The sequence below is a fragment of the Chiloscyllium plagiosum genome, unplaced genomic scaffold (assembly GCF_037043375.1).
Source record: "Chiloscyllium plagiosum isolate Xiang-an unplaced genomic scaffold, Cpla_swu_hap1 HiC_scaffold_2, whole genome shotgun sequence".
Taxonomy (NCBI): Eukaryota; Metazoa; Chordata; class Chondrichthyes; order Orectolobiformes; family Hemiscylliidae; genus Chiloscyllium; species Chiloscyllium plagiosum.
Genome location: NW_028270140.1, coordinates 68,736,642 through 68,763,631, shown reverse-complemented (window position 1 = coordinate 68,763,631; position 26,990 = coordinate 68,736,642). Strand labels below are relative to the sequence as shown.

At 39.8% G+C, this 26,990-nt stretch overlaps 1 protein-coding gene across 1 annotated transcript in view; it reads left to right on the top strand.

The window, feature by feature from the left end:
* ntrk2a (neurotrophic tyrosine kinase, receptor, type 2a) overlaps nt 1-26,990 on the top strand; it is a 257,615-nt gene that overhangs the window by 35,787 nt on the left and 194,838 nt on the right. The window contains exons 6-10 of the mRNA XM_043713062.2: nt 9,298-9,434; nt 9,833-9,968; nt 11,965-12,267; nt 16,489-16,521; nt 20,894-20,997. Of these exons, the coding sequence (XP_043568997.1) occupies nt 9,298-9,434; nt 9,833-9,968; nt 11,965-12,267; nt 16,489-16,521; nt 20,894-20,997 (713 nt within the window). The remainder of the gene's footprint in view (nt 1-9,297; nt 9,435-9,832; nt 9,969-11,964; nt 12,268-16,488; nt 16,522-20,893; nt 20,998-26,990) is intronic.

Genomic DNA, 26,990 nt, shown 5'->3' with positions numbered 1-26,990 from the left:
AAGAATAGAAGAAGTAAGAATAAATTAAGGATTATCAATGGTTTAAGAAGGAAAACATGTGCCTAAAATATTCAGAGATCTTTGAGTATCTTGTACAGATTCCCTGCCCTGTCTGTCATTTGTGAATGCCACCAGTGCTTTGTCCTTATTGATTGCAGGATATTTAATAACTTGCTGCTGCAATTGCCTTTTATTTTTAGTGCCACATTAATGATTTAATAATCAATGTTAGTACTCAAAAATGATGGCAATGAAGAATAAATGGAACATTAACGCTGCTCTGATCTTAAAATATAACTGGGGGTAATTATGAAAATTTAGTAAAGTTGTTGGTATAGGACACCAGTCCAACATTAAGAGGTTAAGACACCTACGTTTGGAATTTAGGGCTAAATGATATTGGATGCAGAGCCCTATGTTTTTGGATATTGTTAAAAGGTTTACACCCCTACAGCTTGGGTACAGATCACTATGTTATGAGGTACAGAGCTCACTGTTGTTGGTTACAGAGTCCTGTGTTGTTAGATACAGAGTCCTAAGAAACCATTAGGTTGTTTAGAATTACTTCTGCTGAAGCAAATAAATTACGAGATCAGTAGCAATAAGTTGAGATTAGTTGGAATGGTTATAAACAAACACATGGTTGAAAAGGAAATAAATTAAGAATGTACCCGTCTTTTGAATTTATTGCCTGTGAGAGTGACCCTGTCCACTGCTTGGAAAGAGGGAGACAACCTGACTGTAGTTATTTTCAAAAGCGCTGATGGAATTGAATGTTCATTGCTGCCGATGCATCTGCCCCTTTAAATGGACAATCTCCATATCATCATTCCAAACTCAGGAGGATTGGCAGCTCTTCAATCACCAGCATCACTGAAAGCGATGGTTTCTGCTGATACTGTAGCAGGTCCTAGCAGGCAAAATGAAAAGGCCTTAGGCTTAAAGTAGGTTTATCGGGCTTGTCAGAATGATTAAATCCAGCCTCAGAAATTGGGAGGTGGCTGTTGTTGCGGTGAGGAGAGGATCTTACAGAGAAGACAGACCTTTCAGCCGGGGTCCTCAGTGACCCACACAGGCTGGCAGATCAGGAGAGTTCTCTTTCCCCCACTGATCCTGTTGGGAATCTGACAAACTTGCTGGGCCATTAACTGCTCACTTAAGGCTCTCTGTTTCCCTCTGAAGTTCTTGAATTACCCCTCACTTGACTTCATCGGGGACATGTGAGGGGTAAGTGACATGCATATTTCTTTCCTCCCAGTCTTACAGCAGCAAACTTCCCTCCCCCTTGCCCATTCCCAAGGGTAGAATTTAATTCTGTCACTTGTCTTGTTTTGTAGAGGCCTAATGAAAACACCATAGGTCACAGACAAAAATTAAGTTGCGATGGTTACAAATGGAGAAAGAGCAGAGCATGTGGATGCTCCATTGATCTTAATGGAAGAGGTTAATTTTAAATAAAATGCTGCAATCTTCTACCTGATCTGGCACACAATCCTCTCATTGACACACTACCTTGAACACCACAACCACTCAGCCACTGACTGCCCTGCCCTCTGTACCAATCTGCCACCTGAACCCAGACCCTGCCTAGCACCCGATATATAGCCTGATGTCACAAACAAACAGCTGGAGACCACAGAGTGGGAGCTGTGAGCCACTCTGCAGCAGTTGTCTGGGAGAATGCGGGACTACATTCAAGAGAAGGCTGCGATAGAAAGATAGTTCTGAAAAGTTTGGGCTCAGAGGGATCTGAGCTCTGGGAAAGTGTGCTGTGATTGTGGAGGGAAGTGGGTAGTTCTATTCCAGGGATGCCCCAAGCTCCCTTCTGTGATCCTTGTGGCCTTCAAGAAAATCTGAGAATTAAATTTTAAAGTTGCCTCAGGGCCTTCTCCGCCAGGATTCTGCTTCTCACAGGCTCTACTTCCCTGCCTTGGGCCTCTGGTTGCTGATTACACCCTGACCACATCTTTGCAGTCAATCTGCATATTTTAAACAGAATTCTCACCCTTTACTCTGGTGTCTCACTTGCCTGCTAAAAAGAGCAAGTGAATATGGGGACATGGCAGGAAGGAAATGGAATTGGTAGGTAATAGACACCGGTTATTTTAACTGTCTCCTCCAACTGGATTCTGTCAAATGGGGCAATTAAAATAAGATCTTAAACACAATTATGACTCAATTTAAATTTAAAATCATCTACCAGAACCAACTGTTAAGAACGTTTGCTACCTTTCTTCACTTAAACATTATCAAAATACTTGCAGTGAACGAGTATTGAGACATCTAATAAAGGAACCTTAGATAATATAGAACCTTACGGATAGAAGCCAGATGCTTTGGAATGACTTATTTACAGCATCAAATCAATTGCAAACTTTAGTATGGACCACTGAACTGGTACAACACATCAGAATGCCAGCACATACTGCAGCAGAGAGTTAAGTCTTGGCTTCTTGCCTAATGTAATTCCAATAGATGGGCCCTGACATTTGCCATGGGTCAAGGACAGCTGTCACTGGGAGACCACACACTTCACTACAGGGAATAATAATAACAACCTGGCCATTTAACCTCTAGAGCTTGGTCAATCAATGAATTGGATCATGGCTAATCTGAACCACAACTTTATCCATCCGTCTTTTTTCCATGTTACTGATAGTCTTGCCTAAAAATCAAATGCCAAACTAAACGCTATGCCATTTGTGATGGATTCTATATAGATGCAGGTCAATTTTTTGCTCCGTACAAAAAATGTTGTTCTTTATACACAAAGTTATATACTCAAAACACGAACACAAACACTCCATAGGTCCCTCTGATCTGAGCTGGTTGTTGCCCACTTATCTTTACAGAGGATTTCTGGTCCAATTTCTGAGGTATAAGCCTTCATAAGTGAAGCAATCCTGCAATTCATGCAGCAGCTGCCCATGGCCTTTTTTCACGGCAGTAGTTGTCATGATCTAGGGTTTCAAGGTGCTATAAACACTCTGACAACTACTGAAAGAGGATAAATTTGTATGGTCCGTGAGGTAATGGAGTCAGGCAGGTGCTGTGCAGACTGTCAGGCATGTGAGAGATAGAGTACCATGTAGATGGAGTGGGGGAGGGTGATAAGCTGGTGGGAGTTTAGTTGTATATGCATGGGGGAGTAGAGTGACAAGTGGGTGAGGGGTACAGGTGTCGGGTTGGAGAACAGTCAGTGGCTCTGCGCTTGGAAGTTATTGTGACAGGCAGATAAGAGGCCTTGGTGCCAAATGGATTGGGGTAGGTGCCAGATGGGTGGGGAGTGGTGACATGTTGATAGAGAGAATAAAGTAGTAAGTGGCTGAGGGGAAGGGAGGATGATGGCAGATGGTGAGGTTTTGGGGTGGTAGGTAGGTGAGAGGATTGTGTGCCAAGTTGGAAAGTAGTATATGTGCCAGATGGATAGGGTGGCAAGTGAGTGTGGAGGTAGGATGGCAGATGGTGCAGGGTAGGGTGGCAAGTAAATGGGTGAGGGCTTAGGATAAGGAATTCCAGTTGGAGGAATGTCATGCAATTGGGTGGAGGCAGGTTGGCGGTTGGATTGGTGTGGGAGAGTTTGTATTGAGGTTTTTGGATTCCTGTTTGAGGTTGGTAGAAGTAATCTGGATGTTAGTGGTGTATTATGAAGCCAGTTTAATAGTTAGCCAAGGGTTAGAGCAAGTTTAATTCCTCTAAAGTTATCTGGTTAAGTATTAAGGTAAGTGAGTCAGAACTATTCAAATTCTCCTGCACTAGTTCAGAGTTCCTGGGCAATCCCTGTAGAGTGCGCTGTGTTGGAACTTTCTCATGGTCTTGCCATTGCAACTCCAGTATATACCTCAGCACCGATGATCTTCTGGTTTGAAGATATGGGCCATTGTGGACTCTGGATATTTGTTTACTTTGGCCATGTCTCTTCTCACACTGTTGCCTGGATGCACTGGAACTTTGCAGTAGCAGCAAACAAGACATCTTCTCTTACAAAAACTTTATGTTATGAGAACATCCAGACAGACAGATAGGGAAAAAAGTATAGCCTACTATCTGGAGCGTGACCTTATTCACTGGTGAAGCAGGCTTGAAGGGCTAAATGGTCTACTTCTGCTATCTCTTGTGTTCCTTTGTTTGTGAAAGATCAACTTTTGACTTAAAATAAATTAGCACTGGTGCAAAAATTCGCCTTATCATCCACAAATGTAGAAAGATTATGAAGTTAAAAATCACACAACACCAGGTTATAGTCCAACAGGTTTATTTGGAAGCACTAATTTTCAGAGCACTGCTCTTTCATCAGGTGGTTGCGGAGTATAAGATCGTAAGACACAGAATTCATAGCAAAAGTTTACAGTGTGATGTAACTGAAATTATATATTGAAAATACCTGGATTGTTTGTTAAGTCTCTCATCCTTTAGAATGACCATGTTGGTTTCAGTTCTTTCATATATAAATCCCAAAACCTTTTTAAAGTTACATTCTCAAGTGAACTTTAACAATAGGTGCCCGGATATGCATCGAAGGTGTGAGGTGCCCTGTGTGAGGCTGTCTGTGCCCCAGTGTTCAGACTGATTCTATTTCTAAACAAGGGATGGACAGAATCTTGCATGGATTTCTGCAGTTTTTGAGCAAAACAAAATGTAATTCTGCAAGTACAAATTCATTCCATAAACTTATATGTGTGTGTGTGTGTGTGTGTGTGGGGTGGGGGGGGGTTGGGGGGGGGGGTTGGGGGCGTGTATGAGTGCCTGTGAAAGAGTATGTGTATGTGTGTGAGTGTGAATATAAAGAAGTCTGTGAGAGGGTGTAGGTGTGTGGGAGTGTATGTGTGAGCGTATGAGAGAGAGCTTGTGTATGAGAGAGGGTCTGTGTGAGTGTGTGTGTTTGTACACAGGATCTGTTCAAATGAGGAGGAATGTGATGGGCATTTGGAAGTACTCAAGGATGCCCTCGTAAGAACGGGGTATGATGCTCAACTCATCAACCACAGTGAAAAACTGTAATGACCTCCTCAGGAGACAGACACGAGCTGCAACCGACAGGGTACCCTTCGTTGTCCAGTCCTTCCCAGGAGCCAAAGAACTATGCCATGTTCTTCACATTATTAATGAGGATGAGTACCATGCCAAGACCTTCCTCACACCTCCACTTGTCACCTTTAAACAACCACCAAACCTCAAACAGATCATTGAACTCAGCAAACTGCCTGGCTTTCAGGACAACCTTGTCACGTTAGACGTTGCAAGACTTGTCAATGTCGACATGGGTACCACCATTACACCTGGGGGCACCTCCCATCAGGTATGTGGCAGGTACTCATGTGACTCAGCTGACATTGTCTATTTCATACACTGCAGACAAGGATACTCTGAGGCATGGTACATTGGCAAAATTGAGCAGAGGCTACGGCAAGAGATGAATGGACACCGCACAACAATCACCAGCCAGGAGTGTTCCCTCCTGGTCAGAGAATGCCTCAGCGGTCTGGGACCTTCGACCTCGGACCCTCAGGTGACTATCCTCCAAGGCAGACTTCGGGAGAGACAAGAACAAAAAGTGACCGAGCAGTGGCTGATAGCCAAGTTCGGTAGCCATGGAGATGGCCTCAACCGGGACCTTGGGTTCATGTCACACTGCAGGTGACCCCACTGCACCACACACACACACACACACACACTCCTACAGACCCATATACTCATGCAGACCCTCTACTCCTTTCACTCACACTCAAACATGGACACATACACACACTCTCTCACAGACACTCAAACCCCACCCCACCATTCCCTGCGTACACACACCCTCATGCACACAGACACACACACACATATATAGGTTTGTGGGGTGAATTTGTACTTGCAGAATTACATCTTATTTTGCTCAAAAACTGCATGAATCCATGTAAGATTCTGTAAATCCCTTGTTTAGAAATAGAATCAGTCTGAACACTGGGGCACAGACAGCCTCACACAGGGCACCTCACACCTTCAATGAGTTATCTGGGCTGACATGGCATCTATTGTTAAAGTTCACTCGAGAACGTAACTTTAAAAAAATTCTGGGTCTTACATATGAAAGAACTGTAACCAACATGGTCATTCTAAAGGATGAGAGACTTCACAAACCATCCAGGTCTTTTTCAATATATAATTTCAGTTACATCACACTGTAAAGTTTTGTTATAAATTCTGCACCTTATGATCTTATACTCCACAACCACCTGATGAAGTAGCAGCACTTTGAAAGCTAATGCTTCCAAATAAACCTATTGGACTACAACATGGTGTTGTGTGATTTTTAACTTTGTACACCCCAGTCCAACACTGGAATCTCCAAATCAGAAAATTTATGCACACAGATCCTACTGTGTTTTGAGGTGTTGCTAATGAAGAAGTTTGCTTGTTAGTGTATAGTTGCAAAGTTGCCATAAAAACAATTACCCAAGTTAGAAATAATTGGAGGCAGCTATGTGGAGTAAGGCAACCAAATGGGCCATTATCTCATTGAATGGTGGAACAGGCTGGAGAGGCTGAATGGCCTATTTCTGTTCCTATGGTCCTATGTTTTGAACACTTATTTTGCAGAAGACAAGAAGATCAGCAATAGTGCACTTCTAATACTGTATCAATAAAATCTTCAGACTTCCCCAGGTTGAGTTCTCCTTTCTCAAATAAACTTAGCACTAAAAATGTAAAAAAAACCGTAATCACATACTTGGTGTCAAATTCTTGTCAGATGACACCGATGCTTTTCATCCAACTAACATTGTCACTCATTTCACAGAGAATGACCAGTTACTCATTGAGACAATATAGGAAGTTGACTCCTTAATTTTTTTGTGACAAGAGTGATTAAAAATCCTGTGATGCTAAAATCAGCATGACTATTCTGTATTCCATTTTGGGCTGTTTATTTAAACTGTATGCTGGAGGTGGCAAAATAAAACTATGAATCTCTGGCTCTCACATTTGTTTCTGCCACCCTTCTACAGAATCTTAGGGTTGGATTTTATGGACATAATATTTTAGCATTTGGGATCATTTACAGATTTCAGAGCACTGCACAGTCCAGGTTAATTTTCCAGAAAGTGACCGATGTTTCACCTTCCTAATGAGGTGTGAGGAGCCTGATTGTCTATTAAGTGACTGCTGCAGTCTATGTTCATTTCAATAGGAACCTTGTAATTTACAGACAAAGTATTTATACAGTTAGAGTTCTGCCATGAGCTTAGAGTATTCTCTCTCTCTCTCTCCCCAATCACATGACCTAACTTCATCATTACATCATGATCTCTTAGACTTATGCTCTTAACTCATTACTGCAAATCTCTCATCAAGTCTCAAACACTACAGCGTTAGTCTCTAAGGCAGTTATACAGCTTTCCCTGGTCTTGTTCTACTTTGTTTCCGAGGTTGATGGCCTATTCCACTCTCCCTTCTCTTTACTGGAGTGTGCATTTCTTGGATATTAACAGGACTTTTCATGAATCTCTGCTGTTCTCCAAGGCCAGGATCATATGTTTATGGGTTTTTTTGCAAGGATTTTAAGGCTGTCTGATTCCTGATGTTTGCATTAAATGATCTTGACTGATATATTTTTTGACACCAGTTCCTTCCTGTTGTTGATCTCAGATCTGTATTCGATTCTCCAGCTGACGAACTGGTAACTTGCAGGAATGCAGGATGCGTGAGCAAATTGACCAATGGTGCAGGCGGTGATTCAAGTGAGGGATGTGAAATGGGAATGTGATAGTGATAAGATACAGTACTGTCAAGTGAATAAATACTGCTCACTGCAACTTGACCAACAACTTAGAAGGTTGTGTGCTTGTCCAATGCTTGGTTTAAAGACATGTCCCAAAGCTGGAGATGAATTTACATGGCAGGGGGAGGATCTAGTTATCATTCTCCAAGTAAGATCCAACAAGATAGGTAGAACTAGGAGTGATATTCTGTGGAAAGATTTTGAGGAGTTTGGGTGCAAATTAAAAGGCAGCTCCTGAAAACAAAATCTTGATTTTTACTTCAGTAATGAACCAGTTGCCATAAGTTAGAAGATTAATGTGTCTCTGAAGGACTGGTGGAGTCAGCAAGTGTTTGTTAAGAAAAGAGAGAGCTGTTCAGGCAGGATGGGCTCCACGTAAATTGGGCCAGAATCAGTGACTTGATGAATCAAATAACTAGGGTACGTATTTCATGTAAACTAAGGAAGTGGCAAGGAGTGGAGAAGGCAGTAGAAGAATTCAGGGAAAGGATAAATTCAAAAACAGCAAGAAGAATGCCAAGGCTTGAGAACAAAGCAGTATTTTGGGCAAAATGAAGGTCAGAATTGTTCAGGAAGGAACAGTCAAAGAAACAAAGGCATTGAAGTATTAATGGCTCATGTGACATAATTGAAAATTAGAGAAAAATCACAGCTAAAGGTACTATGCTGAAATGTATGAAGAATTAGCAACTAATTAGCCTTATTTGTTATTAGACATCTCAGGCACGGAATAACAAGATCCAATTCCTGACCCTTTCAGCATATTATACATTCTGAAATATTTGGTGCCTTGCATGATGGGATGCTTTTTCCAATACAGTGTCAAGGGGACACAGTTCAAAACTGCGGCCAAGATGACCATATTGATATAGGGCTATCGTGAAACTCACATGTGGTTGATGCTATTTTGATTTGTGTTAAATGTATATCCATCTAAATCTTGGCATATGACTGCATTTATTGTATGATATCTTTAAACTCTAAAAATCAAAACTGTTAAACATCAGTATGGTACACTTTAAGGATCTACATAAAATGAGCAATTGGTTTCAATAAGAAATAATTGCTTTAATGAACAATCAAATGTCTGATTGACCAAACTCAAACAAATCAAAGGCACATTGATTCATCCTGTAACTGCTAATGAGGAGTGAGTAGTATGGAGAAAGTTAAGCAATAAAGTTCTGTTGACCTGAAATATTGGTTGTTAATTCCACATTTTTTGCATTACTGCCTGAGTATTCCTTGTATTGTCAACTTTTATTCAAAAGTTTCAGTCAGATATTTTTTCAATAAATCTACTGTCATCCACTAAGTAGCTGAAGAAATTGCTCAATTCAGTTCCTCAGGCCAATTTCATGCACTATTCCTTTTTCACTCATCTCGAGGCAAGGTTACTACCACTGTACCACATGTGCCCTGAGGCCAGCATTTATTGTCCATCTCTAGCTACCCATTTCAATATTAAGGCATTTTGGGAGATGCAATTACTCATATGATAATTTTCCTGTAATTTCTCATCCTTTATTTTACAGAGTTGCCGAAAGCTTCTGTAAACATTACAAATGTTACTGTGATTGAAGGGGGAGAAGCTGCAATACAATGTACTGCTCTAGGCCACCCAATTCCCACTGTGGACTGGCAAAATCGCATTCTCTACTCCACTTACCAGGTATAATCATGATGCTCTCAAAAGCCAACATTTTCAGCACCACTTAGCATTTTATGTTATACTATGAATAAGAATAAAAGGAGGGATGTGGGACCTGGGAAATGTTCTATTGGGCTCCCATCTTTTATTTCTTTCTTCTCTGATTTTACCAATTTTCTCGGAAAATAAGGCCATTTGCTATGGCACTGTTTTGTTGGCATATGGTTGCACAGTGACTGCTCCCGCTTGTCCATTTTTCCTGTTTCTTAAGGTCAATGGAAAGTCATTTTTCAAACATAATGCCCACTTTTCTCATGGGAAGTTGTCAGTGATGGGCCTACTGCACACTAGCTGGAATAGGAAACTCTCAGGCTTAAAGAATAATCTAGTGAGTGACATCATGCTATTTCTCTTCATAGTCAGCAGAAACCTCCAGACCACCAATAATATTAAAGCTCAGCAATATTTCTGGTGTTGACAATGGACAGCAACTTATCTGCACAGCAGAGAATATAGTTGGAGAATCTAAGGCTTTTGTCAATCTAACAGTTCTCTGTAAGTATGCATAGTATTCTACTTCAATTTATATTTTGATACTTTTACACCAACAAGCATGTTCATGACTGGTGCTGATGGAATCTTATGTGTGCGAATAATAAAACAAATATCAAATTTTCAAATCACATCATTTGCAATTGCTTAAATAGCTGCGACATGCAAATTTTACCCTCTGCTGTTAAAACGATTGGATAGAACATGACGGGTATGTTGCCACTGTTGGAGAACCAGTAGGAACTATTCATAGCTATTCTTTTGGAGGCCAGTGCAATGTTAAGGTAATCTTGGCACTTATCTGGACAATGTAGAGATCAATGCGATGAAGATCCAAGTAACATGGAAATGCCACCTTCAAGAGCTGATGATCAGTCTTGGAGCAGAAGCTTTCCAGGGCTAGCAATGCCACCAAAAGCCATGGAATTACACTGGAGCCTTCATCAAGGATTGATGCTGGTTCACCAAGAGTGGCAAATGGGGCATTATGAGGAGAGGAGGGAGGCTGTGAATAGTGAAGACCAGAAGTGGGTCAAAAGCAAAGCTAAGGGGATATATTTCAGTGGACTCCTCCCCTTCCTATTGCTGGGTCCCTTGATTGGACACTGAATGTTTGAGAATGAGAATTGCCTTTTGTTTGCATTGGCACACCCAACAGGTTATCACATAATTCCTCAGTCAGCATTAAATCACAGTGGCCTAACTGATTTCCTGCCACCAGTAGGCAGCTTTCCCATGTTGACTCTTCCTTCCACACACTTAGTGCTTCCCATGCAGTTGTTCACACCTTTGACTATCTTGCCCACTGCAGCAAACCCCACTAAAATTCTGCCCATTGTGGAACAAATCAATGAATACTGATAATTTAAAGATAAAGTACTTATATGTTACTTAAAGAGGTCATTAATACAAGTAGTAAATGATTCCTCAATTCAAGGAAACTTCAGAAGAAAAATAGCAAACAGTCAAAAAAATCCAGAGATGGGACAGCATCTGTGGAAAGAATAGACCAGTTAAGGAATCAGCCATGATGGTAGTAAATAAGTGAGCAGGCTCAATGGTCCATGTGCTTACTTCCTGCACATATCACATACAAGAGCAGACCATGACAGAAAAGTAAGATATTAATTCTACTACTCTCTGGTCTGTATGGCGGAAATGTGCCATCTGCAAATATAATCCTCAGTCCACACCAAATCTCAATTAAAATGACATTTGTAAGGTGATTTGCTGATAGATTCATCAGATCAACTTGCAGCTGCATATCCTTTCCATTTTCTCTGGTTGACTCTAAGAAACATAGATCACTGCATAGTCATTTTTTAATGTTGTTTAATCCTACTCTGTCCCTAAAAACTTTGGTAGTATTGAGGGAACAGGTCACCGGTACCGCTGTGATGAAGAGTCATGTAGACTTGAAATGTTCGCTTGCTTTCTGTCCATGGATGCTGCCTGACCCGTTGTGATCGCCAACATGTTTTGTTTTCACCAGTACCAGTTTTGCTGCACTCCTGTAGCAGAATAATTTTGCCCCCTGTCCATAATAGGCAAATTGATGCAATACTGCAGGGTCAATGAACTAATTTGCCTAGTGTAAGTATTACGCATTGTACTTTCTGGGATAGAGAATACTTGTATTTACATCATGTATAACATAAAGAAAAAATATTGGCAAGTCAATTCACTGATAGAGGTTAATAAAGGCATAGATACTGAGTCTTGGAGGGAGTGATTGAAAGGAGACATTGAAAGATTCAACCTGAGAAGGTTTTTAAAGACACAATGAGTGAGAGTGAGGTGAAAAATTATATGAAGGATATTCTAAACAGCGAGGTAAAATGTTTGAAAATTTCCTTCCAGTGGTAGAATGAATGGATAGGCATGAGTTTCTTTTCAATTAATTCTTAAGACATTACATTCACACATTATTGGTAACTCTATATCTTTCACTGCATTTGTACAACTTCAAGTTTAACTAACATCATTTGTTTCTCTCCAGTTCCTCCTAGAATAATATTGTTGGGTGAGGCAATTCCAGACCACCGTTGGTGCATTCCTTTCAGCGTAACAGGCAACCCACCACCCAAAATTCAATGGTACCACAATAATTATCCTCTGAATGAGACAGATTTTATACTGACACAAATTCATGAGGAAAATATCAGTGAGCAACACGGCTGCTTGCAGCTGGACAATCCAACCCATCTGAACAACGGGAACTATACTCTATATGTTTATAATGATTTAGGACAGGATAAGGGCACAATATATGCTCATTTCATGCACCATCCTCCTGGTTCAGGTAAGTATTTTCTTGTGTTTATTGTTACTATTATTGCTTTGTTTCATTATCATTCTATTTGCCTATATTCAGTTTTGAAGGGAATTGTTAATTAGATATATTCAGCAGTTTCAATATCCAACCAATGGGTATCAATGACAGTAGCGCAAGATCTCTCTCAGTTTTAGAGATGTAAAGTAGAGAAGAGAGGTACATACGAGAGTCCTCTCCTAAACGTGCTTTTGAATAGTAACAAATCCAAAGGTTTTGGTGAGTCATAGTCAAGAATCTGTGAAGACAGTGATGAATAATTATGCAAAAATGTCAAGCTAACTTGATTAGTGCACAAAATTTAAAAAGAGGTGAAATTTGCCTTGGGTGGAGATGCAGAACAGATGGCATTGCCTCTGCTGCTCGTAACACACCCTGCCCAATATTCCACTCCTTTCCACTGATTTCTCAAAACTAATGTTTTGAGTCTGCGCACAAGTTTTATTTTGTCCCCACCTCACTAAATGCTTCTGTAACATCTGATGGCACCAACAGGTTTCTAGTCAATGTATCAGGTTGCAAATCGTATTCAGCATTGGAATCAAGAATTGAACATTCCAGCTTTTGGAAAGTGTGGGATAAACACTGTATGTGCTAGAATTATTTGCAGACAGAGCATCATTATACAAACTTTAATACTGGTTAACACCATACTTCTCTCCACAAATTAAATATGAAGTATACCAATATGTAATATTTTATTTGTGCAAAGGCTTAAATGGTGACTTTTTGGACCCCATTCAGACATCAGAGGGTTAGATTGTTGCCTAGGTTGACATGCACATGATCCAAATCCCTGGTATTTAGATGTAGCTTTACTACCCTACATTCTTCAATTACTGGACAAGGAATACAAGAACAACTGAAACAATATTTACAATATTTTGTTCCTCCTATTGGGGAAGAAATTAATTGAAGATACATATAGTTCATTAATGGAATAAAACCATTCTATACATGAAATATTTGTAGTGATTCATATTTAACTAACTTTGTTTCCCAAATCTTTTTTTCCAAAGCTTATTGCACTCTTTTGAAAAATTAATTTGATTTTTCTTTTTCTCATTTATTTTGTTTCAATTTATCAGCATGATATTTTATATTACTTTTCATATTTCCCAGCAACCCTAGGAGCAAATTACTTTAACATTGTACACAATCCTATTACTCCTTTCTTAAATCTACATTTTCACGTTGTGATTTCCAAGCCAATGATCTGTCAGTCACAATGAGTATCTTCATTTCTCAGTTTTGAGGTCCCCAGTAATGTTACTTTCAGCGCTGCATGTCACTGTGGTGACTTCCATGAAGTTATACTTCATAGAAATGATAGCTATAATATATTACACCAACCTGAAATTGATAAACCATTACTCTATAGTAAACTCCTTGTTTCATGGTCATATCTGCAAATCACTAATGTTCCGGCTTGGAGAATGACCTAATGATTTAAAAACATTGGGTAACTCTTTCAAACATGTAATATTGATTTCGCAGTTGATAAAAAGATAGTATGAGGTGATGCAACACATGACTCAACTCATATCATACAAAGTAAGAAAGTAATTATAAGTGATAAGTCCATCTCAAGTTCTGGCTCTGGAGCTGTTTAAACATTTCCAGGAAGCTCATTTTGAGTGAGGTTGCTATTTTGAAACAAATCCAGGTATTAACTTGATACTCACAGGTTCTTGGTTTGCTAGATTCTTCACACATTTTTTTCAACTTTTTATGATAATTCTTATTAATTTTCCACTTTTCAATGAAGTATTAAAAACTATTGATCAATACAATGTAGTATGGGCTGCAATTGGATAGGACTTCTGATAATTAGGTTTTCAGGAACAATGAGGGAGAAAATATAGGTAACAATGACAAGGAAGGATTTTATTGGATCTTATATTAAGATGGAATCCAAATGATTGGACTAAGAAACAGGATAAGAAATGGTAAAACTGTTAGTGTCCATTGCAAGGCATCAAATAGGGAACACAAACTAGAAGAGGCAATAAGCACACCTTTACAACAGAATTTGCAAGGACAACAGGCCAGTTCTAGTGGGTGATTTTTAACTGAAATGCAGGAGGTCAATGTGGGCACCACTTTGTCTCTGACCATACAAGAAAACATATAGTAAAAATATTCTCGATAGTGATCTGAGCTAAATAACTGATATGGGAGCAGGAGAACATTTGGAAAAATTACCCAAACTTAGTTAGATTTAGTCTAAGAAAGGACGAGAATAATGATTTATAAAAAGTAGCTGGAATAGTAGAAGAGTGAAGTGCTGTTGGATGAAAAGGATTAATTATCCAAATTATTCGGCCAGTATAGGTGGAGAACAAGTTGATGGATCAGCTGTGAGATCTCTTTGAGTCCGTGTTGCATATTGAATATATTCTGTGAAGCAAAAAGAACAGAATTAATTAGACAAAAAAAATGGATTTAAAAATAAAATTAGTCTTGAAAGGGAAGTGACATAAAATTAAAGTGAATGACACTTAAAAGAATTTTGAATAAAGTTGTGTTTAGTTTTTATTAAAACCCCAGATAAAAGGAGGATTAGAACGACTAAAAGATGATATGAGAGAAGGCTACTTGATTACATATTTAAACATGTTAGTAAAAGATTATCTAAAAAGACAGCGGAGCATCTTAAGAAAGAAATAAAAAGTGGCATTTTGCCTCCATGAAGGTAGCAGGAGGGATGGTGAGAATGGCAATAATTCAGCAAGTCGGCCCTTGGGAGAAACACGCCCCCTCTTGCCATCTCAGTGATTAATTACTGGTTGAGAAGGTCCATGGGACACTTACTTGACTTGTGGATAAGGTCCTTACATAGTTAATCAATGTCCACCTAAGGACCTCAACTTGCCAACTTTCAAAATACTTGCCTTTGTTACTGGTGAAAAAAACAGTTTATTTCTCAAATGGGTAACTAGGGCCACTTGCTTACCCCAGTCTGGGACAACTGGGGACAGTTGATCTCTGAGAGCCACTAGAGGCCTTGCCTCTGAACCTGCTGAGCCTCCTTTCCACCCTGCAGGAAGAAGTAAAGGACTAACATTCTTGCTGCTAGGAACCTCCTGGAGTTAGCCTCGACCAGTGATCCTTGGGATCCAGACGCTGATAAGTCAATCTTATGGACTTTTTGCTTCACAGAATATATTGAATATGCAATATTCTGGCAATCTAACACTTCAGTGTCAAGACACTTGAAAAGGCACAAAACTAAAAAACCATCTAAATGTGCATGATTCTAAGAGCTATCTCACCAGATGGGGTAGCATATTAGATGCCACTGAACATGTTCATCCTAACGTTCAGTCAAAAAATGGGAAAATCCTGGTCATAAAGTCTAATTATTATGGATGTAAGCATATGGAAAGTATTAAATATTTTGCAATTTTTTTTATAAATGATGATGCAAATAGACTCGAGTTACACTAAGAGATGCTCCAAAACATTTGTCAGTGATGAGTATTGAAAAGAGTTTGGAATTTAAAACATTCATTGATGAATATGCTAGAACAGTGAAAGAAGCCAGAGGAGATAGCAGAGGCTTTGATTAAAATCTTTCAACCCATATTAAATATTCAAATTGTGGCACAGTGGTTAGCACTGCTGCCTCACAGCGCCAGAGACCTGGGTTCAATTCCCGCCTCAGGCGACTCTCTGTGTGGAGTTTGCACATTCTCCCCGTGTCTGCGTGGGTTTCCTCCGAGTGCTCTGGTTTCCTCCCACAATCCAAAAATGTGCAGATTGGGTGAATTGGCCATGCTGAATTGCCCGCAGTGTTAGGTAAAGGGGTAAATGTAGGGGAATGGGTCTGGGTGGGTTGCGCTTCAGTGGGTTGGTGTGGACTTGTTGGGCTCTCAGAAGGGCCTGTTTCCACACTGTAAGTAATCTAAACTAATATAATCTAATCTAAATAAATGGTTCCTCAAAAGAGTGAGTTAGACTTCTCCTGCCACATTACATTACCAATGCCTACTACTTTTGAGGACTCATTTAGGCCTGACTGGAAAGCCCTCATAATCCCAAGGGTAGTGCAATGGGGACATAGAGCTGATTAAGAAAATGGTCCCTTATTTTTTCCTTTGCTTTACATTTCTGAACTTTGATGATCTAACTGTTGAAATTTGTGTTTCTAATATATTTGTACCTGATTGTGTACTTTTTAAAATTTAGGCAATGAACCAATTACAGATCCTGGATTTTATGGTAAGTTTGATGTACAATATCTTCCTAATTATTGTAAGATTTTCAAAGTTTGTGAGAAGATTTGTAGCTCGGGTGCTCGTTATTGTGGTTCTGTTCGCCGAGCTGGGAATTTGTGTTGCAGACGCTTCATCCCCTGTCTAGGTGACACCCTCAGTGCTTGGGAGCCTCCTGTGAAGCGTTTCTGTGATTTTTCCTCCGGCATTTATAGTGGTTTGAATCTACCGCTTCCAGTTGTCAGTTCCAGCTGTCCGTTGCAGTGGTTGGTATATTGGGTCCAGGTCGATGTGCTTATTGATTGAATCTCACTCAGACCCATAGTATCACTACCAGGGACACCATCACACAAACTGGCTAAAGAACTACAGCAGAAACTGAAACACCTGATCAGCGGATCCAGACACTATACAATCAAAACAGGAATTCTTGGACATCATCAGAAATATACACATAGACAAGGAAGAAACCATAGTCTCATTCGATGTAACAGCACTGTTCACCTCTATCGACAAAAACCTAGCTAGAGAAACAATAGCCAACCTGCTGGACATACAGAACAAACAACAGGACGGTGAACCTATCAACAAAGACGGCATACTCAAACTACTGGACCTGTGCCTCACAACACACTTCACATTCAACAACCAAATATATGAACAAATCAACGGCACACCCATGGGCTCACCCATCTCTGGACTCATAGCAAAAGTGGTAGTGCAAAGATTAGAACAAACAGTCTTACTGCAAATTCAACCCAAACTCTGGGTCAGATATGTGGATGATACCTTTGTAATCATTAAAAACACAGAAATAGAGAACACACACTGGATCATCAACACCACACTCACAGGAATCCGATTCACTAGAGAGGAAGAAAAAGACAACCAACTCCCATTCCTAGACGTGATGGTACAGAGAACACCAAATGGAGAATTCACCACAAAGGTATACAGGAAAGCCACACACACAGACCAAGTCCTGAACTACGAAAGCAACCACCCCAACACACGCAAAAGAAGTTGCATCAAGACACTATTCAAAAGAGCCACAACACACTACAGTACACCAGAACTGCAAAAAGAGGAAGAAGAACGCCTATACAATGTATTCGCCAAAAACGGATACCCCCGCAATTTCATGAACAGATGCCTAAGGGAAAGACAACGGAATGAGGACATGCCGCAACCCAAAGGACTAGCCACACTACCATACATCAAGAGCATTTCCGAACTGACAGCCAGACTACTGCGACCACTAGGACTCATAACAGCACACAAACCAACAGCCACGCTCAGACAACAACTCACCAGGACGAAGGACCCGATACCTAGCATGAGCAAAACCAATGTAGTGTACAAAATCCCATGCAAGGACTGCACAAAACAGTACATAGGACAAACAGGAAGACAGCTAACGATCCGCATCGATGAACACCAACTAGCCACGAAACGACACGACCAGCTATCCTTAGTAGCCACACACGCAGATGACAAGCAACATGAGTTCGACTGGGACAACACTCCTATTATACGACAAGCCAAACAGAGAACAGCCAGGGAATTCCTAGAGGCATGGCACTCATCCACAGATTCAATCAATAAGCACATCGATCTGGACCCAATATACCGGCCACTGCAACGGACAGCTGGAACTGACAACCGGAATCGGCAGATTTAAAACACTATAAGTGCCGGAGGAAAGATCACAGAAGCGCTTCACAGGAGGCTCCCAAGCACTGAGGATGTCACCTAGACAGGGGACGAAACGTCTGCAACACAAATTCCCAGCTCGGCGAACAGAGCCACAACATTGTAAGATTTAAATTGGAGAAAATTATCCATGGAAACATTATACTTCAAAAACTTTGAAGAAGTTTTCAAACAGATTCAATTTGCAAAGAGATCACGTAACACCTCATTTTTAATTGATAATAGTTGGGGAAATAAACTATTAATTTTACTTAAAATCATCACTGAGTGATGGAGGAGATTTTTTCTGTTTTTGGAGTAGAATTTAAGTGCATAATATCAATCCCTAGCTGAGACCAAAAACTAAATGGTAAATTGAGTCAGTCAGTGTAAGATATTCTGAATAATTATCAAATTGTCAACTACGGGTGTTCATTTTTGGCCTGTCTGAAAACCGAGCAATCTGCAACTCTAATTCATTTAGTAAGACACGTTCATTACACAAAAACAGCATAATCTCAAATCTTTGCTGCAGCTCACACTGCTTTGGCAGATAATGAATTTGTCTAGACTTGTAATGTGATGCAAAAAGCACGGCTAGAAATTTTGGAGAGTGTAGAAATTATTGCAAATGACAAGCTGTTCCAGTAATAAATTACAGTTTTGAGCTTTTGATCGAGCTCAGTACCAAGACTCATACTCTTTGTAATAGGAAATCAAAATGGATATGTGAACCAACCTTACATAATAGATTAAGAAAGAAACTGTTACTTAGATTTACATTTTTTACATGTTTCATTTTTAAGAACTCCATGGAATAGGGGAATCGAGAGATTTCCTGATTCAGCAGACCTGTCACATTTAAAAGGGCCCCATTTCCATACTTCAATTCCAGGTAGATTGGAATAAGATAAAATCAGTCCCATCACATCCAGAGGTGGCTTGGAGGCAACCGCTGAGGCATGTAAGTGATGTGGCAAGACAAATAATATGACAGGCTGGTTAGAAGGCTTGCCATTGTTTTATATGACTTCTATTCTGTTGTATTAAAGTCATGTCATCCCTTACCCCAACATGCCCTCATTGCATCCAGAATACTTTATATGCACTAACTAGCCCTATGCCTCCTTCATAACTAATAACGTAGTGTCCACCAGTCTCCACTATGGGAAGACCGCAGGAACCATGGGGAGATGAAAAATAAACATTTCACAGTCTAAATGAACTTTCACTAATAAAAGTTGAGACTGAAAAATTAACCTCCCATTCGTAAAACCCATTCAAAAATGTTAAATCCCCTCAGTTGATCCATCCATTTTGATAATTAACTTCGATTCGCTAATCCTTAAAAGGCAGATAATCCTTAAGAGTTTCTTAAAATTGTAAATCAAAAAGTTAACACAATACTCCTCTGGAGAAAATTGTTTTTGGAGGGTATCTTGAGAAATCTTAACGGAAGTCTGCCCAGACTGTATGAACAGATGGCATATGATTTGTTGAAGCTACACCAGATACCCTGTCAATCAATGTACTCTAAGAGAGGGTGTCTTCTTTGCCTGAGCTGAAATCTGCAGCCTGTTTTTGTTTTACTTTTTTAAATGGCTGGGGATTTAAATAACTTCAGATCATAAATAAACACAGACTTTACCTGCCTATCAAGCATACACCAGCCTCCTTCATATATTTGTGACTGTGTATTAAGGCCCTTGGAATAGTAAAAAAGGGGTCTGTTTGAGTTCAGCACTAATTTCAAATGGCTCCATTGAGTTCCAAGTTTCCCACCCACGTGAATCATATCCTACCCCTGGCCTGCTGGAAAAACGGGATCTGAAAGAATTGGGGCAGGATCTGTATATCCAGATCCACTCACCATTTTTAAAGGCTATCAGAGCCAATACAACACCATTTGAATCGAACTTTGTGAAGAATTATAAATTATAATGATGCTATTCAGGAAAAAGTTTAATGCATTCTATTGCATTGGTTTTGTAATACAGTAATATATCATGACTGATCTAATAGTGAAAGAATTGACTATTTTACAGTCAGATCTTGTCCAAGTGCAAGTGCACAGACAAAATTTATTTCAGTTTTATTTGCTGACAGCATAGAATACAATTAAAGTAATGACACCCCAGTAGAAATAATTTTAAATCCAGCCTATAAGTACTCGAGGGAGAAAGGAATGGAAGGATGTGATGATGTCTATATTACAGGATAGATGGAGGCTTGTACAGAACATAAACCCCAGCATTGGCACTTAAGGACGAATGGCCTACCTCTGTGCTGTACACTCTCCAAAGTTCCATATCATAAAACTTCAAATATGATTAGAAAGTAAGGAGGTTTCATGAAATTCTTTTACAGGAAAATATATTTTAAGTAAAAATACTGGATACTTGAATCACCATTTATGGCCAAGTTATGAGTTGTCAATTGTTGAGGCAGTGTATGGCTGTGTTCATAACATACAGGAAAGAAGTTACTCATAAGTTAAGAAGAAGGTTGGGTGCACATGTAGAGAATATAAGACTTTAAGAAGGTACTGTCAAAACACCATTAAAGTGGAATGACATTGGATAATAATATCTCAGAAATAAATATATGATGTTCTTATAAACACACTATGGTCAGTTTGTTAAATTTGGTATTAACAGACTTGAAATATTTATATCTCTTAATTGCAGATGCATATGACCAGTTTGTGGATATCTTCGGTGTGACCTCAGACAATTCAACTGCAATTGGCCCACCTAATGTCACAGAAAAGACAATGGAGGATGGCATTGCTGTAAGTACAATAGCAAGAGATTAATGGGCTTGTATACCCTTGCGTTTAGAAGACTGAGAGGGGATCTGATTGAGACGTATAAGATTATTAAAGGATTGAACACTCTGGAGGCAGGAAACATGTTTCTGCTGATGGGTGAGTCCCGAACCAGAGGACACAGCTTAAAAATACAGGGTAGACCATTTAAGACAGAGATGAGGAGAAACTTCTTCACCCAGAGAGTGGTGGGTGTGTGGAATGCTTTGTCCAGTGGAGGCCCAGTCTCTGGATTTGTTTAAGAAAGAGTTGGATAGAGCTCTCAAGGATAATGGAATCAAGGGTTATGGAAATAAGGCAGGAACAGGATACTGATTGAGGATGATCAGCCATGATCATAATGAATGGTGGTGCAGGCTCGAAGGGCAGAATGGCCTACTCCTGCACCTATTGTCTATTGTCTATTGTCTAATGCCCAATAGACTGCTTCATATGGCTATATGAAAATAAGCAAAAAGGTTTGTATTTATATAGTATGTTTTATGACCTCAGTGTTCCCACAATTCTATGCAGTGGTATGTGCTAAAACTGTTGGTGTGTAAGAAACAGTATGGCAAATTTCCAAAAGTGAAATATTGTAAAAGGTGATGTAATTGAGGAATAAATATTGATAAGGACATTGGGGAAATCTCCCCTGTTCTTCATAAAAATGGAATCCTGAGTTGTTTTTACCCAACTGAAAAAAGTGAAACAGTCCTAAATTTAATGTCTCATTGAAGAGCTTTGAGCCCATCCCTGTATTGTAGTTAATTACCAGCTTTTAATATGAGCTCAACTCTGTGGAATGGGACTTGAATCCACAGCGATGGAAATGTGTTGCTGGAAAAGCGCAGCAGGTCAGGCAGCATCTAGGGAACAGGAGAATCGACGTTTCGGGCATTAGCCCTTCTTCAGGAATGGATTATTTCTCCTGTTCCCTAGATGCTGCCTGACCTGCTGCGCTTTTCCAGCAACACATTTCCATCTCTGATCTCCAGCATCTGCAGACCTCACTTTCTCCTTGAATCCACAGCCTCTGACTCAGAGGGAAGAGTGTCATCATTTGTGTCACCTAGTTATTTTATGGAATAATAATTGAACCGCATTAGACTGGGTCTGTGCCAGGTGATGAAGGAAACAATGTAACAAAAACACGGGTGACCTCATCCTCACTAATCTGTATGCTACAGGAGTTCTTCAGGGTGGTTGACCTAGGCCCAAGCATTTTTGCTACTTCATCAATGACCTTCCCTCCACCATAAGATCAGCAGTGAAGATTTTCGCTGATGATTGCACAATCAATGTTCAGCACTATTCATTACTTCACATATGCTGAAGGAGTCCATGTCTAAATGTAGCAAGAACTGAACAATATCCAGGTTTGGGCTCACACACGGCAAGTGATTTTTTTTTAACATAACACAAGTGCCAGGAAATGAACATCTCCAACAAGTCAGAATCTAACCATTGCCCTTTAACATTCAATGGCATTAGCATTGCTAGCAACATCTTGAGGTTTAGCATTGACGAGAAACTGAACTGGACAAGCCATATAAATACTGTTGCTGCAACAGAAGGTCACAGGCTGGGAATCCTGCAGTGAATAACTCCCTTTCTCCCAAAGCCTTCATTAACTGTAAATTACAAGTCAGAAATGTAATGAAATGCTCCCCACATGCCTGAATGAGTGAAGTTTCAACTATGCTAAAGAAGCTTGACACCATCCAGGACAAAGCAACATGTCCTCAAACATTTCTCCCTCCACCACAGATGCTCAGTAACAGCAATGTGTACTATCTGAGAGGCAGTAGAGAAGTTTACCAAGGCTCCTTAGATAGCATCTTCCAAATCCACAACTATCTAAAAGGACAAGGACAGCAAATGCATGCAAACCACCAATACCATCACCTGCAAGATATTCTCCAAGTCACCCATCAGCCTGAGTCAGTAACATATAATTGTACTGTCAGTGTTATAGCCAAAGTTCTGGAACTCCCTTCTAGTTGCATTGTGGGTGTAATTACACCAACTATGGACTACAATAGATCAAAAGGAAGCTCACCACCACTTTTTTAACAGCAACTAGGGAATGGTTAATAAATGCTGACCCAGCCAGTGAAGCCTATATCCCATCTTTGAATAATAATGATCAAAATGTGCTGGAATAGAATGAGATAGGTTTTTAGTTAAGGGTGAGTTGAATGGCCTCACATATCAACATATATCTTTCTGACCATTGTGATACCAAAGAAATCCTGTAATAGATTGGAAAATGTATCTGTGCTGTAGATATTCACCACTGGAGCTCTTGTAGCATTGCTGTCACAGCTTGACCTCCATTCCTGAAACTGTCAAGCAGCAACTCATTCTTATCTACAGAATTTTAAAAAAATATTCATTGACATTATTTTAATTTGATGTCAAATGGGGTTCTGAGTTTGAGCAGGTTCATTGATCTAAAATTAAAAATGCAAATAATACTTAATTTCAATTTCCTCAGAGCCGGGAGCATGTACTGTTAATATTCCCAATGGATCCATTATTTAAAATGTTATTGAAATGGTTTCATTGAATATTTTTACATCTTTGCAACTTCATGGCATTGATCATGTTGATCCTCAAGGCTCACTTGTAAGTAGTCCAAATTGGTTCGAAGAGACTAAGAACAAATTAAGCATCTTGAATTGTTCTGTGAAGCTATCTACATAATCAGCAATTATACTGTAAAAAATTTACTAATGAAAAATTATTAACTCAATTTATTTTCTCTTTGTGTTATCAACATAAGAAACACTTCTACCCATTGCTTATTGTGAATCACAGAATCACAGGATTTGTATGGTCTGGAAGGAGGTCACTCAGCCCATCATATCTGCCCCGGCTCTCTCAGTATTTTAACTTAGTGCCAGTCATAAACTTAGTGTAGTCATAAGCTTCTTCTGTACTCTCTCCGATGCATTCACATTCTTCCTATAGCATGGCACTCAGAACTCAACACAGTACTCAAGCTGATGTCTAACCAATATCTTACACAAATTCTTCTTAACTCCTTGCCCTTGTACTCTATTTTTACAAAGCATAGACTGTTATATGCTTTATGTGCAGCTCTCACTACCTTTCATGAAAACTTCAATAACATCATATGTGTTGATCAACACTCTATAGATAGCATCTTTTATTTTATACTCTACCCATGTTCTCTGTGCTAACATGCATCATCTCACAGCTCTCCACATTGAAATTCATCTGTCACTTATCCACCCACTCCACCAAGTTATCAAAGTCTTTTTCAACTTCTACACTATCCTTCTTACAATTTACATTTTTTTTCTCCATAGCAAACTTTCTATTACACCTTTGAATAGCAAAATCTGTATATAACAGGATCAGCAAGTCTCCCAATACTGACACCTGGGGAGTTCCACCAAAAACCTTACTCCAGCATGAAAAATACCCATTCAACATCACTCTTCATTTCTCATCCTTTGGCTAATTTTTTTTCCATGTTGCTATTATCCCTTCCATTCTCAAATACATAAGTTTTGTCACAATCAGTTGTGCGGCATTGTGTCAAATGCCTTCTGAAAGTCCATGCACACCAGCCTTCCTCTCCAAATCTTTTTATTACCTCTTGAAAAAACTCCAGAATATTAGGTAGACACAATTTTTCCTTAATATATCCATGCTGATTCTTCTGAATAAATCCACATTATTCTGCTGGACTAACAATTCGATCATGGATAATTTCTAAGGGTTTACCCATCTCTGAGGTTAAACTGAGTGATCTGTAGTTAGGAGGGCAACCTTTACAGCATTTTTGAACAAGGCCATAATGTTTACAATTCGCTCATTCTCTGTCACCATCTCCAAAGCCAGGGAGGATTGAAAGGAGTTGCCAGTCCCTTTGCAATTTCTATTCTCACTTTCTTCAATATCTTGGGGTGTATCTCATTCAATTCCAATGCCTTGTCAACTTTTAAGCATCGACTTATGCAATAACTCCTCCTTATAAATTATAAATTGGTCTCGACTGAGTTTCTTCCTTTGTCACTATGGGCTACATATAATCTTCCCAGTAGGTAAAGACAAATGAAATGTATTAACATCTCAACTTTGCCTTTTGTATCTGTACATAAATCCGTTTATTGCTCCCTAATCAGTTCAACTTCTCTTTTACTATTGTGGAAGACTTTTGGCATTTCCCTTTATGTTAGCTACCAGTCTTTTTTCAGAGAGTTCTTTGCTAATATTTACTTTTAAGCCTCTCTTTTCAAACTTCCATGTTCAGTTTGTTTTTCAACTGTATTTATGTAAACATCGTCACACTTTTACTTCTTTAATTGCTGTCTCATTTGTCATCAAGGAAGTTCTGGATTTGTTTAATCTACCCTTTCCTTTTAAGGGAATATACCTAATAATATCCTATTTTAAAGTAACTCATTGCTCAGCTATTATTTTTCTCAGGGAAAAGTGAGGACTGCAGTGCTGGAGCTCAGAGTCGGGGGTGGGGTGTTGGAAAAGCAAAGCAGGTCAGGCAGCATCCAAGGAGCAGGAAAACTAGGAGAAAGTGAGGACTGCAGATGCTGGAGATCCTGATGAAGGGCTCTTGCCTGAAACATCGATTTTCCTGCTCATCAGATGCTGCCTGACCTGCTGTGCTTTTCCAGCACCCACTCTTGACTATTATTTTCTCACCAAACTTTGGTTCTAGTCTCCCTGTCTCAGCTGTCTTCATGCCCTCACTGAAATCTGCTTTCCACCAGATGATTACTCTTACACTGGATTGACCAATGTCATCTTCTCACATTATCCTAAACCTTATGAACTTATGAACTGTTCCCCACATGCTCTGCCACTGTCACTTGAGATACTTCTGAATTTCTGCAGTGCATCTTTAGATAGTACACACACTTTTGCTATTGAGCGTCAATGGTAGAGAGTGTGGATGCTTGTGGATGTGGTGCCAATCAAGCAGGGGGCTTTATCCTGGATGGTGTCAGGCTTCTTGAATTTTGGAGCTGCATTCATCCAGGCAAACGGAGAATATTCCATCAGACTTATGCTTTGTAGATGGTACACAGGCTTTGAGGAATCAGAAGGTGAGTTATTCGCCACAGTATTTTAGCCTCTTACCTGGTTTTGCAGCCACTGTATTAATACAGCAAGTTTACTTGAGTTTGTGGACAATGGTAATCCCAAGGACATTGATAGTGTGGGATTCAGTGATGGTAACAACATTGAATGTCAGGGGGTGGTGGTTAAAATATCTGTCATTGGAGATGGTCACTGCCTGGCATTTGTGTCACACAAATGTTACTTGCCACTTTTCTGTCCAAGCTTGGATGTTGTCCAGATCTTGTTGCATTTGAACATGGACAACTGCAGTATGTGAGGAGTTGTGAATGTACTAAATATTATACATTCATTGGCAAACATCTCCATTTCTCACCTTGTGATGGAGGGAAGGCCATTGATGAAGCAGCTGTAGATAGTTAGGCCTAAGTTACCTATCTGAGGAACTCCTGAAGAGATGTCCTGAGGCTGAGATGATTGGAATCCAATAGCCACAACCATCTTCCCATGTGCAGGTATGACTCCAACCAGTTGAGAGTTTGCCCCCGATGCCCATTGATTCCAGTTTTGCTTGGACTCTTTGATGCTGTACTTGGCTGAATGTAAGCTTGATGCTGAGGGCTGTCACTCTCACCTCATTAGTGTACGTAATCACGAATAGCACCTTTGTTCTTTTAAAACTGACAAAGTAATGATTTGCATGTTTGTTACTATTTGGTCCATTCATTTGGACTACAGAGAATTTAGGAATTACGTAACTGTAGATAGTGTACCACCCCCTTAAGCAGGACGTCTGGGTGCCTGCCTGCAAAGCAGGTCTCCAAATTTCCCTTCCCGGTGTCCAGGACATAGTCCGGCAGTTCCGACATGGCAGTTCTTATCCGGGAGCACAATGATCTCTCAAA